Raw genomic sequence first — 16,919 nt, 5'->3', positions numbered from 1 at the left:
TAAACTCACAACAAGATAATTATTTAGCTACATGTTAATTGCAAGTTATTTACAGAAAATAGCTTACAGTTGTGAGTGGAAGCAGTGGTGGCTGGTGGGAGGAGCTATAGGAGGGCCAGCTCATTATAAAAGCTGTAATGGAATCAATGGAATGGTATCATACATATGGAAACCACATTGACTCTGTTCTAGCCTTTACAATGAGCCCGTCCTCTTATAGCCCCTCCCACCAGCCTCCCCTGGTGTAACGAAATAAAAGCAGGACTTATGCCACGTTCAAACAACTGGGAACTCGGAACTGGGCACTCGGGAAATCTTCGACTTCTGACTATAGTGCGTTCAAAATAACTGGGAACTTGGGGGGAAAAAACTAGCACTGAATGGGAAAAATCGATTTGAATGGTCATCCAACTCGGAATTCCAACTTGGGAACTCGGGCCTCTCTGTAGAGTTCAGACTTTCCGACCTGAAGATCACGGACGTCATGATTTGACCTCTTATTTATTTTTTTTCAAAGCTCCCAGTTGTCATGAACGCACCAATTTCTACCAAAGGATTTTAGAATTTGTGCGCTGTCTCTCATTGCTAGCTGTCAGGTAACCATGACAACGGACGCAGCGACAGGGTCAAAGTTGATTTAAAAAAAATCTGTCTGTGAAACAGACAGGTCTATAGACATTCTACCGGAGTATAAATTAAATGTAGTTTTGACTAGCGACACTTGTCGCATTCAAATTGTCTACAGACATGTCGATAGACAAAGTCTAAACCAGCCTTTAGGGTAGGGACGTCTCAAGGATCCCGGATTGCATTAAGCTTTCTATGCGCGTTATTATTTGGGTCATTGAGCGATTGGCAACTGTGTAACAGGTAAAATCATTGTTTCATTGACATTTAACTAGTGTACGACAACATGAAATTATTGGATATCTGCAGTCCAGCAATAACATGTAAAAATAACAGACATAATGTTACATGGCTAATAGTACAAAAGTGGATGTGATACTCGTTAGCTAGCAAGCTTACAGCTAGCTACAGTAACTAGCTAGYTAATTTAGCTGTTCCTTCTCGTTTTAGCAACGATGGCAAATAGTGTCAATTGTAACATTACAGATTATGCGTTTTAATGCATTTTTGTGTAATGCTAGCTAATATTTTAGACTTCTATAGAGCCTCGGCTAATAGYTTGCTAGCTAGAGTTGAGTTAGCCACCTGTTGTGTTGCTACGCGCAGAATCAATATTTTCACCTTGTGAGAGCTAGTAAACACTAACGTTAGTAGCTAGCTAACTAGCCAACACATTTTCTCTAAGAACAGCTAGCTACCTCTCATGCCATGGTCTCTCGTGCCATGGTCTCTCGTGCAGGATTTTGTTCCAGCCCCAGTCTAACATACCTGACTAATCAACTTCTCCTCGGTGTTGAATTAAGTGTGTTTATGCAGGGCTGGAGCAAAAGCCTGCAAATGCAGCATTTCTCTGAGAGGAGGATTGGCACCCCAGCCCTACGTTTACCCCTTCAATGTTTGCAGTTCTGAACGGACAGCCAGGAGACGTGCAGCCTAATGGCTATGGAGAGTTTGGTTTCTGACACACTGCTCAGGTCTATCCGGTTCCTTCTGATCTGCAAACGTCGAAAGAGTGCAGTTGAGGGGAAAGAAGTTAAAGATTGTTTAAGTCTCAACGTCCTTTGTCATCCTCAGCTTTTCCCCACACAGACTGCCTCACCTCACCCATGAGTCTACCGGCCGCCCCGCCCAGTTACGCTGAAGCCATGGCAGGGGACAAGGAGCAGACGTACGGTGGAGTGATGGTTGCAATGCCCCCCTACAGTGACAACCTGCCCCCCATGCCCCCTCCATCGGTGCCCATCCACACCAGCTGGGCCTACGTGCACCCCAGTCCCAGTGAGTCAAGGGGCAACATGGTCTACCTCCTTATCTTATAGAAATGGAATTGCTATGTCCTAACTAACCCCTTTTTTGTATGCTGTTTTATAATGTTCTCCCTAATCTCCCTGACCTAGATAGTCTGTGTATGCATTGATATGTAGGCTACGTGTGCCTTTTTAAAATGTTTATGTAGTTCTGTTCTTGAGTTGTTCTTGTCTATTCATGTTCTGTATTATGTAATGTTTCATGTTTTGTGTGGACCCCAGGAAGAGTAGCTGCTGCTTTTGMAACAGCTAATGGGGATCCCAAAAAAATACCAGAATACCTAATCCCGTTTTATGGACACAGATTTTAGCCTTGCTTGTTCATCAGAACTGTCTTGGTATAGTCAGTGCGTGACTGCTGTTATTCCCAAGAGTATTGTCCTTTCATTCCCCCCCCTCTGGGCCCAATTGTATCGCTGCAAAATGATCACGTTAAAAGAGACCAGGTCACAAACTTCAAGTACTTCATTGTACAATGTCCAGAAAATAGCTTTTTAGCCTATACATGTAAAACGAGTGTGGATTTGCAATACAATCTCCAGATCTGTTGCATCCCAACCTTTTCATGTTGCAATAAGTTCTGAGCTGATTTTTTATAATGACACGGTCTGTTCTGAAATGAGATGAGCGCCACTTTATTTGCCCAGTTTTCCTCTCCCCTTCTAAATTCTCTTTTTCTGCCTCTGTTAGGCCCGGGCTACACCAACCCCTACACTTCCGACATGTCCTCTCCCTTCTCCGACCCCAGCACCAGCGACAGCTTGGATGGAAGCAACTGGGAGGACAAGAATATCCGACGCATGTTCATTCGCAAGGTGAGAGGTTCTAGTGTCCTTTTTCTTTTGTCAACATCATTTTTTATTGACAAAGGCTCACCGCCATACCACGTTCAAGAGGTGGGGGATGATGTTTTGGTTCGGTTCATGTTAAAATTCTCTGCTGTATGCTATTAATGGTGGTTTGTATAATTTACAGGTGTTTCTGATTACAAGACATTGATCAGAGAAATAAGCCATTCATGGAATAGCCAAGCACTTGGGAATGATCTGCCATCAATTTCTAATAAGTTCTCTGGACAACTTTCTTCCAAACTTCTCTGCGTTGCTTTCGTATATTTATACCTAGTGCTTGATATAATGTTCACCCATGAAAGGATGAATTAATTCAAGGTTTATACAAATGTCCATTCAATAGAAAATGACGTCAGAAAAACAGTAGTCCAAACCCCATGTCTCTGAATAGAAAACTAAATGGGGACTTGGGAGTATGGCTAGAYGGTWCACTGTCMTTCTCTCAGCACATATCAAACCTGCAGGCTAAAGTAAAATCTAGACTTGGTTTCCTCTATTGTAATTGCTCCTCTTTCACCCCAGCTGCCAAACTAACCCTGATTCAGATGACCATCCTACCCATGCTAGATTAGTGTCACGAGAATTTTTATCCCAATTGTTGAACTCAACTATCACTCATGCTTTAAATAATTCCCAGAGGTTGTAATGCCCTGGTTAATAAATAATTATTCAAAGACAATAAATCAATCCTTTATTCAGAGAACGTTCTGAAGTCAAAAATGCATACATAGTCATTTTATAACTCTCACCCCCCACCTACGGACACACACACACACAATTTCTCATTATCTTCTACAAGCCTAGCCATTCCTAACAGTTGCTCCCCCTTACCTAAGTTGGGGAGGCCTCTTTCCTGTTATTTGGTTTCAGAGTTATCACAAGTCGACAGTTCAGTTGGCCTTGAATGTCTCAACTCTACCCAGCTCATATTGCGAATTAGTAACACAATGGTCTAGTCACACACATTATGGAATTATGACTAACACATTTCATACTGAAATCATATGATTTCAGGGTGGAATCCTTTAGYCATTACTTTAAACATATAAATTCCTTTATCACGGAGACTAAATGTATAGATCGGCAGGTAAGGGTGCTCTCGAGCGGCTAGATGTTCTTTACCATTCGGCCATCAGATTTGCCAACAATGCTCCTTATAGGACACATCACTGCACTCTATACTCCTCTGTAAACTGGTCATCTCTGTATACCTGTCTTAAGACCCGCAGGTTGATGCTTATTTAYAAAACCCTCTTAGGCCTCACTCCCCCYTATCTGAGATATCTACTACAACACCCGTTCTGCCAGTCACATTCTGTTAAAGGTCCCCAAAGCACACACATCCCTGGGTCGCTCGTCTTTTCAGTTCGCTGCAATTAGTGACTGGAACGAGCTGCAACAAACACTCAAACTGGACAGTTTAATCTCAATCTCTTCATTCAAAGACTCASTCATAGACACTTACTGACAGTTGTGGCTGCTTTGTATGATGTATTGTTGTTTCTACCTTMWTGCCCTTTGTGCTGTTGACTTTGCCCAATAATGTTTGTACCATGTTGTGTTGCTACCATGTTGTTGTCACCTTGTGTTGCTACCATGCTGTGTTGTCATGTTTTGCTGCCTTGTTATGTTGTTGTCTTAGGTCTCTCTTTATGTAGTGTTGTTTCTCTCTTGTTGTGATGTGTGTTTAGTCCTATATTTATATTGTATTTCTTTTAAAAATGTGTTTTAATCCCAGGCCCGCATCCCCGCAGGATGTCTTTTGGTAGGCCGTCATTGTTCTTAACTGACTTGCCTTGTTTAAATAAAGGTTAAATAAAAATAAATAAAATTGTGACCCATTTAGTCTTTCATTAACTCTGATCCTCATCTGACACTGTCCTATTGTGTTTTTTAACGCTCTTTACATCACTGTCAAAAGACTACCGTCAGAACGTGAAATCATGAGCCCACAGTGAGTGGTATTTCATCAGTACAGCACTAGACGTTACCATAGAAACGTAGATCAATCTGTTCTGGTAGATTGTTTCACACTATGCTATCTTCTATCGTGCCGACCTGAACTAAACTGCGCTGTCACTTTTACATGATCTTCTTCGGCAACTATGTTGGATGGTTACCAGGCCAGTTCAGTGCAGCTTGGTCTGGCTCGGCTCGATTCGCCTCAGTACTGTGTAAAGCCCAATAGTGTTGTCTGTCTCAGTACTGTGTAAAGCCCAATAGTGTTGTCTGTCTTAGTACTGTGTAAAGCCCAGTAGTGTTGTCTGTCTCAGTACTGTGTAAAGCCCAATAGTGTTGTCTGTCTTAGTACTGTGTAAAGCCCAATAGTGTTGTCCGTCTCAGTACTGTGTAAAGCCCAATAGTGTTGTCCGTCTCAGTACTGTGTAAAGCCCAATAGTGTTGTTTGTCTCAGTACTGTGTAGTTCTCTCAGCTAGCCTCTCAGTACTGTGTAGTTCTCACAGCTGGCCTCTTGTGAGAGACTTTCTAACCGGTCTTATTTCTATCCTCAGGTTTTCTCCATCCTCATGGTCCAACTGTTGGTGACCTTTGGTATCGTGGCTCTCTTCACATTTTGGTGAGGGCCACTAACACAAATCCACACCCCAGAAAACATTTGAGAGCCCAATTTTACAAAGTGTTTTATTTTTTTTGCACTCGCAAACTCTGGTTATTTTCCGAATGTAATAAACCCCAAACACCTTAACATGTGCAAACTTTGCACTTGTACAAACGTGTCATTAGAAAATGCTGTCAAAAATGTATTCTCACCTAATATATATACTGAGTGTACAAAACATTAAGAACAGATTCCTAATATTGCATTGCCACCACCTTTGCCCTCAAAACAGCCTCAATTCATCAGGGCATGGACTATACAAGGTGTCGAAARCATTCCACAGGGATGCTGGCCCATGTTGACTCCAATGCTTCCCACATTTGTGTCAAGTTGGCTGGTTCCTTTGGGTRGTGGACTATTCTTGATACACATGGGAAACTGTTGAGTGTGGAAAAACTCAGCGGYGTTGCAGTTCTTGACACAAACTGGTACGCCTGGCACCTACTACCATAACCCGCTCAAAAGCACAAATGTTTTGTATTGCCCATTCACCCTCTGAATGGCATACATTCTCAATTGTCTCAAGGCTTAAAAATCCTTCTTTAACCTGTCTCCTCCCATTCCTTCATCTACGCTGATTGAAGTGGATTTAACAAGTGACCTCTATAAGGGATCATAGCTTTCACCTGGTCAGTCTGTCATGGAAAGAGCAGGTGTTCATAATGTTTTGTACACTCATTGCATGCTGTGTGCTTCTCACTGGATGGTTTGATAAAGATGAGGCTAAGTAAAAAATATATATACTGTATATATCTGAAGCTGAAAAATGGGTGCCCATCCAAGTTGTTAAAAACKAATGTATTCTCACTCAACTTTACAGTGAACCAGTCCGGCAGTTTGTGCAGTACAATCGAATCCTCTACCTTGCCTCATAGTGAGTATCTTCAACTTCATGTGCTGTCTACCAATGCCAAACTGGTCAAATAGACTTAATGCATATCATAAAATGACTTAAAGGTAAGGATGATTCTTCATCCCAATGTTCACCTCGAAGTCGAAGTTGAGTATTTAAAGTTAAGACATTTTCTTACCTTGAAAGCAGCAACTTGTCCATTTATTGTGTAGATCATTGGTCWCCAACCGGTCAGTTGCGATYGACGGGTCGATCTTCAAGGCATTCCTAGTCGATCTCCAAACATTTYTKTTWWWWWWWWWWWWWAAMRWKAWARMSCYYKYGYKCWMWWTWWWWWWWRWAWTYATTTCACGCTGTAGGTGCACTTGATTCAGCAGCCCTAGCGCCGGGAAGGCAAAGTGTTTCCATTTTGAACCATTTYATATGTCTGAAGGTAGAACTCSGCCTACCTGGCAGACCCAGAGAGCAAATCAAGTGCACCTATAGGCCTACGTCTGGCCAATCAGATAGCTCAGATCACCGTGCCTGTACAGTTTCCTCACGCCATAGACTATTAAAAAAAAAAGAAAAAGATGCCTCGGACGCTCAGCAGAGTTTATACTTTGAGATTTAAAAACCATTGAAACCATGACTAGAGMGAGACTCAACGAATACAACAGAGAGATGSTGTTTTAATGAGTWAGTTCATGTTTAGGTTGTTATTCARCRCTGTCAATACATTGTTCAACACTTTTTTTTAATAAACCATCGAATGCTCTGTAGCTGCAATGAATGACTATAGCAAAGTGTTCCGTTACACTTGTGTTGTTATTATTAGTGGCTTGTGTCTTATTTAATAGCAAGGAATATTTCACTTTCTCTGGTCATTGGAGTAAACATGAGGTGCATGAGGCAGAAGTAATGCAGTGCGACTTAAGTTTCGCCATCAGCTGCAAGACCATGTCCCCTTTTGTCAGCGGAGGGAGGGAGAGAGGAAGGATGGTGAGATGGGTGAGAGGCCGCCTTACCGCTGCTCCCTCCCCACAGACTGACTAGCAGATGCAGGCCATCAGTCCAGTAAAAAAAAAAAAAAAAAAGCCAATTATTACCCTCACTCAGCTGTGCCTCACAAGTAATACAACAAATGATCTTTTACCAGTGTGATCATAGACCTACATTTTGTAAATATAATTTCAAAATGGTCTCGGAAGAACAACATTGGCAGGGCAATTCAAGTATAACCAATATGCAGTGATAATGTATTGGGCCTATAGCCTACTGCACAAACCTCATTGCTACAGATCTGTTTTTAATTGGTTAATGTTGCATAGACTTAATGTTCATGTTTAAAAGAAATCTGAGCAGTAGATCCTGCCTTGCATTTTTGACTCAGAAAGGGATCTTAACTCAGAAAAGTTTGGCAACCACTGGTGTTGATCCTTCGGTGAATGTTGTTATTTCGGTGGTAGTGCCACCATTTTAGATGTGGTGTTGTCGTCATTGGATTTAGACGCACTGATATGGCACTCTGAGCCAACCGTCATAACTGCTGACCACATCACTGTTCCTGTTCCAGCATCACCTTCATGGGGGCATACCTGGTGCTAGTGTGCAGCACAAGTGCCCGGTAAGAAGCCAACTTTTTAGTCAATACTACCAGCTTTACTTTTACTRTTATTTTTGGATTTCTACCACTTTCTTCACCTTTTATTGTTTTTCTTTACAACATTCTCAATTCATACTTTCATAACTAAAAGATGGAGGCACTTGACTTTAACAATGATCTATTTTTCGTKGATGACTATTTGATTTTTAAATAAATAAATAATTTTTTTAATGAAAGTTGTGTGAAAAGGTTTTATCTGGCTATGCTTCTCAAGTCTTAACTCATGAATTGGTGCTCTGTTCATACTAAAATGTTGTCATTGTATCCCATTGTCTTTTTTTTTTTTTTACAGGCGACAGTATCCCACCAACCTCATTCTCTTGGGGATATTTGTAAGTATCAGYCAGAGGTACAGCATCTCTGCTTGATAGTTAGTGGTATGATATTATGACCATTTTACTGACACTGTGGTACTCCAAATGATGTGAGGCGCAATTCATACTATACATACTACTCTGTAATATTTTTGTGTTTGTGATCCTCTTCTTGTCTCCAGACTTTGGCAATGTCTTACATGGCAGGAATGCTGGCTAGGTAAATTGTGTGTGTGAATGTAGACTGTCCACTCTTTTTCTACATGTGTGAAAATGCTGTCTAGCGACTTTTTTTGTTGTTGAGTCTATGACTTTGTGTTTGAGTGTGTACCAGAGGTGGTAGTAACTTGGTTATCCTTCCTCTGTGTCCATAGCTACCACAACACTAAAGTGGTGATGCTGTGTGTGGGCATCACCGCCATGGTGTGTCTGTTCATCACGCTCTTCTGTTTCCAGACCAAGGTGAGCTTTTACAAGCAGATGGCTAACAGCACAATCTGTGTTTCTCTTGTCAAGTTAAATCATTCTGTTGTGTGAAAGTAGTGGCATTTTGATCATTTAACTCGGTTGACTTGACGTCATTTTGATCATTTAACTCGGTTGACTGGACGTCATTTTGATCATTTAACTCTGTTGACTGGACGTCATGTTATGCTTAGTTCATCAGAGCAAAACGTTCAGAGCAAAACGTTCAGACATGTAAAAAAATTATGAATCATTTCTGCTCTCTTTCAGTACATTTCTATTTGCTATGTTTCCCTGCTGAACGCGGCCCCCTGGTTTTCGGTCTTGTCTTGACGTTGTGTTCCAGGTTGATTTTACGTCGTGTCACGGTCTGCTCTTCTCTCTCATGATGGTGCTGATGGTGACGGGACTGCTGCTCCTCTTCACCGCACCCTTCGGATATGTAAGCAGCACGCCTCTTAAAGCTACAGTCTGTGATTGGTACATTCATTTTTTTGACTTGATTGATTTTATTTATCCATAAAAATAAAATAAAAACATTTAAAAAGGACATGTATTRCACAATATAGTCAGAGACTTATACTCATTGAACATTGAAGGTTCTAAGTCCTAAATGCTTGATGAGCTTCAGGGTAGACACGTTCATTACAGGAAGCACGAGGGTAAAGAACTTTACTGTTTGACCAAATCATTACATTTACATTTAAGTCATTTAGCAGACGCTCTTATCCAGAGCGACTTACAAATTGGAAAGTTCATACATATTCATCCTGGTCCCCCCGTGGGGAATGAACCCACAACCCTGGCGTTGCAAGCGCCATGCTCTACCAACTGAGCCACACGGGACCATTGAGCCACACGGGACCATAAATCATGGTTTTAGCCACCCCCCCCCCTAAAACAAATGTTTTACATTTTGAGTGGGGTGACGATGTAGAATGTGCTCTTTTCTTTTCTAAGTTTATCGGCTCCCAACTTTCCGTCTTTTACGATCCATGATCTTGGCTGTGTCTAACTGATGACAGATTCGGAGCAGGTCAATTTGCTGATGCCTTGTTTGACTTTGAACGTGAGTTTGCATGACCTCGGCTCAGCCTATCAGACAACAGTGCCGGGCCCATCTTGGTAAGGAGGGGGGGGAGCTCATTATAGATTAGTATAACAGAGAAATTGTAAATTTAAAAAGAACAGCCCATGGACCACCGGCCATGTCATTTTTTTTTTTCTCCCATCCCTCAGCTGTTTAACAAAACAGGTGGTGGGGTTGATGTGTTATTTTATCACAGACTGTAGCTTTAAGTCCTTAAGGTTAAGGCTACACAGAGATTTTGTGTCCGTACAAAAATCTGTCCGCTTTTTGTGCGTGTGCAACTCGTCCAAAAGAAGTAGAGATGGGTTGACTGTTGACGGAAAAAATAAACAAACGGTTGAACAGTGTTTCAATGAATATTCTTTTTCATACGTCTCTGTGTGTCCACAGCCTATCCGGAGGGATAATCACGAACTTGGAACTTTCTCACAACTCCACCACTGACCTTTTTTGTGATTTTACCTGAAAGGTCGACAAGAGTTTGTACCTTGTTGGACAGGACCGTTTCCTCTCATTTGTGACTGGCTGTCTCTCTTTATGCTGTGTTYTTCTGACCTCGTTTGTCTTTCACAGATACCTTGGTTGCAGACAGCGTATGCTGGACTGGGTGCCCTTGTCTTCACGTTGGTACTTAATCATCTATCATTGAATCACCACTTAATGAGTGTATGATTGCTGCGGTGTTGGGACAGGTGTCTCTTCTCTTGTAAAATGTCTTTCTGATCTAAATGCAATGAATCACCTGTATAAATATTAGGCTGAATGTACACTATATATATATTTATACAAAAGTATGTGGACACCCCTTCAAATGAGTGGATTAGGCAATTTCAGCCACACCCGTTGCTGACAGGTGTATAAAATCGAGCACACAGCCATGCAATCTCCATGAATCAAATCAAATTGTATAGGTCACATACACATGGTTAGCAGATGTAAATGCGAGTGTTCCGAAAATTCTTGTGCTTCTAGTTCCGACAGTGCAGTAATATCTAACAAGTAATCGAACAAATTCACACAACTACCGTAAACACACAATGTAAGGGGATGGAATAATAATATGCATATATATATTTAGAAAAACATTGGCATTAGAATGGCCTCACTGAAGAGATCAGTGACTTTCAATGTGGCACCGTCATAGGATGCCACCTTTCCAACAAGTCAGTTCATCAAATTTCTGCCCTGCTAGAGCTGCCCTGGTCAACTGTAAATGCTGTTATTGTGAAGTGGAAACGTCTAGGTGCAACAACGGTTCAGCTGTGAAGTGGTAGGCCAGACAAGCTCACAGAACAGGAACGCAGAGCGCTGAAGTGTGCAGTGCGTGAAAAAAAAAATCTGTCCTCGGTTGCAACACTCACTACCGAGTTCCAAACTGCCTCTGGAAGCAACGTCAGCACAAGAACTGTCCGTCGGGAGCTTCATGAAATGGGTTTCCATGGCCGAGCAGCCGCACACAAGCCTAAGATCACCATGCGCAATGCCAAGCTTCGACTGGAGTGGTGTAAAGCTTGCCGCCATTGGACTCTGGAGCAGTGGAAACGTGTTCTCTGGAGTGATGAATCATGCCTCACCATCTGGGTTCGGCAGATGCCAGGAGAACGCTACCTGCCCCAATGTCTAGTGCCGACTGTAAAGTTTGGTGAATTATAAATAATGGTCTGGGGCTGTTTTTCATGGTTCGGTCTAGGTCCCTTAGTTCCAACGCCATATTAATGCCCATGATTTTGGAATGAGATGTTCGACGAGCAGGTGTCTACATACTTTTGGTCATGTGGTGTACTTCTAAAAAGCCACATGTGAATGTTAGTGACAACTTAGTGTTCTAGGACCTTGAGTAATGGTCTCTCTCCTTTCTCCCCCATCCCTTGTTCTTTCTCTCTCCTTCTCGCTCTCCCTCTTTCCTCCCCCTCTCTTCTGTAGTTCTTGGCCTTTGACGTGCAGCTGCTGATGGGCAACCGGAGGTACTCCCTGAGTCCGGAGGAGCACGTGTTCGGAGCGATGTGTCTTTACATGGATGTGGTCTACATCTTCTTCTTCCTCCTACAGCTGTTTGGGAGTCAGGAGTGAAGTCACACCACCTTGTAGTCACGTTCAATAGCCCCCCCCCCCACCCCCCCCTCGCTGAGTTTACTTTATTGGGATCCCGTTTAGCTACTGCACATGCCAGCAGTACTTCTGGGGTCCACATAAACGTACAAATACATTAAAGTACAGAGCAGTAAGACAAGAATATAAGATATTACATTAAATTCAGAATAACAATGAAAGAGGTGTGTGTGTGTGTGTGTGTGTGTGTGTGTGTGTGTGTGTGTGTGTGTGTGTGTGTGTGTGTGTGTGTGTGTGTGTGTGTGTGTGTGTGTGTGTGTGTGTGTGTGTGTGTGTGTGTGTGTGTGTGTGTGGTGTGTGTGGTGTGTGTGTGTGTGTGTGTGTGTGTGTGTGTGTGTGTAAGACACCAAGACACAACAAAAGTACTATTCACACACGTCATATATTCTTATATACAGTAAAGTTAGATTAGCTCTATAGAAAGAGGAGAGGTGATGTTTTTTAATTTTTTTTAAAGCTATACTTGCTTTTTGCCTGAGAAACCTCTGGTGGCAGAGTATTTCGCAATGACATGGCTCTTTACAGAACAGGATAGCCACACCACCTTGTCACGTTCAATAGCCCCCCTTACTCTCTCTGCCTCCTCAAGTGCACACAGCTACTCTGATATCCTTATGCACGTACTTCTGTTTGGTTACGCTCGTACAAGCACACACACATTTGAGAATAGATACAAATACATACCGGCACATATTTGTAATCTGACGCAAATATACACCCGCAGTACACTAACACACCCACTCTGAGGTATCTTATAAAAGCATAGTTTGCTTATATTTTTCCTCTCCCTGAATGTTGACACACAACTTAATTCAGTTTTTATATATATATATATAATTTGAAGTGTGTGCGTGAGCGACTGCTGGGATGTCAGTTCTGTCTGCACAGGCAGGCTCCTACCTCTAGGGGGCACTTCAGCCCGTGCCAATCTCTGGAGTGTTGCTAGCTTTGGGCCTGTGTAAGGCTGAGAACCAATCTAGGGGAGTGTTGTTGTTCGGCAGTGTAAGGTAAACTGATCTTCAGGGCTGTGGTCAATTTGAATTGAAGGCGGTCAATTCGAATTGTAGGCGGTCAATTCAGAAAGTAAATTTGAATAACAATTTTAAACTATTTTCAATTACTTTTCAATAAACTGAGGAGTAGAAGCTATTTATTTCTAGTGTTTTTTAAATTTCCTGAATTGTCTGCCTTCAATTAAAATTGACCACAGCCCCTGCTGGATCTCAGATCTGCCCTACGTCTCCCATGTTACTCTTAGGACGTGACCAGGCAGTTGACGAATCACAATGAGACAGCAAAATAATAAGCTGACCAGTGTGCTGTTGGTGGACAATCAGTTTGTTGGGACAGATATGAGAACGGGTTAATTGCAACCACGTTTATTCAGGGTGACTTGTGGTTGACCAGTTAAATGGACACTGGTTGATTCCCCTGGTAGTACTTACACTTTTCTTGTCTTTGTTATATTGGAATATATATATATATATATATATATTACAGTTGACAAATCAAACTCATTGCTTTTGTTTAAACAATTACTTTAAACAGTTTCAGTCACTGGTGAGTCCAACAGTATTTCAAGATTACATTTATGCCCTTAAAATCACATTTATAGACATTGACTTTAACCAAGCCCAAATTTGACCCAGATTTAGGCACATGGATTTTCTCATATGGGTCTGTGAAACGTCATCAAGCCAATGAAGTTGAAGGATAAAAGTGACGCTAGTAGTCCTTGGTGCAATAATTTGTCTTTGGCTAGGTTGCGATTCCCTAGCCTCGTATTACCAAACTGATTACCGCTGCGGAATCCGTGTAGCGAAACAGAATGTAAGCTTGCGAGACTTCCGGATGGTTGTACGAGGTTACCGATTCTCTACCCTTCTGTTGTACAACCTTCTGGTGTTCGAGGTTACCGATTCTCTACACTTTTCCAGAAGTGTGCACTCGTTCATCCCGCCTCATGCAATTTAAAAGTATTGGATTGGTGCAACATAGCTGGAGGGTGTTTTCACCGTATTTCTGACACCAGTCCATCCTTTTAAATGGGGGGGGGGGGGGTTGCACACTTTGGAGGAAGGTAAAAAAATTATAATGTAGCTCTTGACTGAGGAATGCTTTTTAGGGGGCAAGTTTCGTTTCTTTGTTACAGTTAACTAATTTCCTCTACTTTGAAGTTACGTGCCCGTGTTACGAGGTTGTCAGGGCAGATTTCAAGTTATACTATGCCTTGGACTGAAGTGACAGTTTTTTGTTTTTGCTATCAAAGGTGTTTTTAAATAGAGTAGTCGTGTGTCGCTTCAAATATGTATGAACCCAACTCGGATGTAGAACTCGTATAGAGGCATGTTTTGAGGTTGTTTTAGTTAAACTGTGACGTAAGAGATCTTCGAGAGGTTGGGGTCAGTGTGACGTCAGTTGTCATTAGCTGACATTTGACATGTTATACATATGTCAGGGGTGTTAGACACGCTTAGAACATTCCACATGTTTTTTTATTATTATTGTTGTTGCATTTATTACCTAGAATAAACAAAAATGTCCTTTTTAGATGACCTGTAGTACACCTTAATTATGGCAAAGGCTGGGCTCGTTCTGTTAGGCTGTATAGGTGCACTGTTTAGTGTAGTCTCTTTTCACAATGAAACTGCCTAGTGCCTACAATATAATTTGCACTAAGTGATCGCTATAGAATCTCCATAACATTTGTAGCACTTTGTGTATTTTAAAAGCCAATTATTTTGAGTGAAAAGTGCAAATCTGGCACATTAACTTTGTATTACTGAACAAAAATATAAACCGGTCCATTTCTACGATTTTACTGATTTACAGCTCAAATAACGAAATCAGTCAATTGTAATAAATAAATTAGGCCCTAATCTATGGATTTCACATGACTGGGCAGGGGTGCAGCCATGAGTGGGCCTGGGAGGGCATAGACTCACCCACTTGGGAGCCAGGCCCAGCCAATCAGAAATGAGTCTTTCCCCATAAAAGGGATTTATTACAGACAGAAATAGCCCTCAATTTCATCAACTGTCCGGGTGGCTGATCTCAGACGATCCCGCTGGTGAAGAAGCCGGGAGGTCCTGGGTTGCCGTGGTTACAAGAGGGCTGCGTTTGGCAGGCCCGTTAGACGTACTGCCAAATTGTCTTATGGTAGAGAAATTTACATAACATTTTCTGTCAACAGCTCTGGTGGACATTCCTGGAGTCAGCGTGCCAATTGCACGCTCCCTCAACTTGAGACATCTATGGCATTGTGTTGTTTGACTAAACTGCACATTTTAGAGTGGCCTTTTTATTGTCCCCAGCACAAGTTGCACCTGTGTAATGATCATGCTGTTTAATCAGCTTCTTGATATGTCACACCTGTCTGGTGGATGGAATATCTTAGCAAAGGAGAAATGCTCACCAACAGGGATGTAAACACATTTGTGCACACAATTTGAAAGAAATAAGCTTTTTGTGTGTATGGAAAATGTCTGGGATCTTTTAATTCAGCTCATGAAACATGGGACCAACACTTTACATGTTGCGTTTTATATTTTCGTTCAGTATAATTAAAGTTGGTCACACCTTTTAATGAATTGCACGTCAAAAAGCCTGCATGATCCTTTGATAAAGCCTTCACAAACATGGCACACATACATCAGGTTTATAAATTATTTACGAACTTGTTTAAAACATGTGTAACTGAAACACCTCACAAGGTGTTACGCCACCTAATAATAGTTTATGGATGATTTATAAAGCATTCATGTCTTGTGACAGAAACGGTGGGACTGCAGACTTTTGGGTGATCCACAATTGTAACATTCAGGTTTAAGCTTATTTTTTAAAGCAAACATTTCTGGGTGGTTGATACCGACTACAATAAATCCTTGATTTTGTTAATATTGACAAAATAAGGAAAGGTTTTTAGAAAACAATGTGTAAATACTTTCTTAATTATGTGAAATAGATATTTATGTGAGTAGTTAAAGTAATTTATTATTTAGCCTACCCTTGTTAAAAAGGAGTTGTATTATTTTACTTATTCTTGTTCACCAGCCAGTCTAGAGGCCTGGTAAGCATGCCTTTTTAAAACCTCATAGGTAAATGTTCATGTACATGTCTAAGTATTACTCCTGTTCCTACTTATTCTTGTATATTACTTGGAATTTTTCATAGATGTCACCAGTTTGAGTAAACCGGTTTAACCATTAATCAAGAGAATGGCGGTAGACTCTTATGTATGAGTAATTGCTCCTGTAAGTTGCTCTGCATCGGAAGCATCTGCTAAATGACTAAAATGTTAATTTTACTTAATTCACTCTGGGTCATAACTCGGATGGATCAATGCTGTTCTTACTACTTTCCCCCCACTAAATTAGTATTATTTTACAAAGAAAATGAAAGACAATATTTGACATTAGTGTGATGCACCAATACTCAATTAGAGTGGGCTGACATGAACCAACAGAACAATGTTGATACATTGTAAAATACTCAACATACTACAACTATTGTTATTATTATGTCCACCAATAGTTAGATTCTGTATGGTACATTTAATCTTTTGACCTTATATTACACTTAAAACATGCACATTTCTAGCCTAGCTATTAAAACCAGACTGACCACTGCTCTCACGTGCAAGGACGGATAATATTGTGTATTTTTCTGTTTCTGTTCTTGGAACAAACCTGCTCAATGGTCTATGCCCCTCCTTTTCTACTGTAACTAGAACAATGGTTCGACCCACAATGTGTCTTCGGGATCATCATCTTCTTTTAAAACTTAAGTGGTGTGATGTACTTGATGTGTGTGCGTAATTTGGTCCCATATTTTGTGCTTCTTGAGTTCGGACCCTAACTCTTGACTAGCCTGCATGCAGTGACAGTGGTTAAGTAGAGCATGACCCTCTTAAATACCTACCGTAAGTTGAAACAAAACAATTTGATGACAGCTCAATTAGTTTGGAATCCTTCCCTGTTTGTTGAAGTAAAAGATGTTGCTTGAAATATTTGTGTTGTGGGTTTTTTCTTGCTCATGTCC

The 16,919-nt window shown here is 41.3% G+C and overlaps 1 protein-coding gene across 1 annotated transcript; it reads left to right on the top strand.

Annotated features, from left to right (window-relative positions):
• Positions 1 to 286: 286 nt before the first annotated feature.
• Positions 287 to 11,913, top strand: faim2a (Fas apoptotic inhibitory molecule 2a). The gene is made up of 12 exons (XM_024010501.3): positions 287 to 870; positions 1,702 to 1,905; positions 2,625 to 2,749; positions 5,297 to 5,361; positions 6,224 to 6,277; positions 7,812 to 7,862; positions 8,194 to 8,233; positions 8,398 to 8,435; positions 8,590 to 8,677; positions 9,027 to 9,122; positions 10,344 to 10,397; positions 11,694 to 11,913. Exons 2-12 carry the CDS (start codon positions 1,734 to 1,736, stop codon positions 11,838 to 11,840), a joined length of 930 nt encoding a protein of 309 aa, XP_023866269.1. The 5' UTR covers positions 287 to 870; positions 1,702 to 1,733; the 3' UTR covers positions 11,841 to 11,913.
• The last annotated feature ends 5,006 nt before the right edge of the window (positions 11,914 to 16,919 follow it).

The sequence above is a fragment of the Salvelinus sp. IW2-2015 genome, linkage group LG19 (assembly GCF_002910315.2).
Source record: "Salvelinus sp. IW2-2015 linkage group LG19, ASM291031v2, whole genome shotgun sequence".
Lineage (NCBI taxonomy): Eukaryota > Metazoa > Chordata > Actinopteri > Salmoniformes > Salmonidae > Salvelinus > Salvelinus sp. IW2-2015.
The sequence above is the reverse complement of the archived record's forward strand: the minus strand, read 5'-3'. Positions and strand labels throughout refer to the sequence as shown.

Excerpts from the sequence above, each read along its gene's own strand:
- faim2a (XM_024010501.3), top strand. The coding sequence starts at position 1,734 with ATGAGTCTACCGGCCGCCCCGCCCAGTTACGCTGAAGCCATGGCAGGG. Across the intron at positions 1,906-2,624 it reads CTACGTGCACCCCAGTCCCA|GCCCGGGCTACACCAACCCC; the intron begins GTGAGTCAAGGG and ends TGCCTCTGTTAG. Across the intron at positions 8,678-9,026 it reads TCTTCTGTTTCCAGACCAAG|GTTGATTTTACGTCGTGTCA; the intron begins GTGAGCTTTTAC and ends GTTGTGTTCCAG.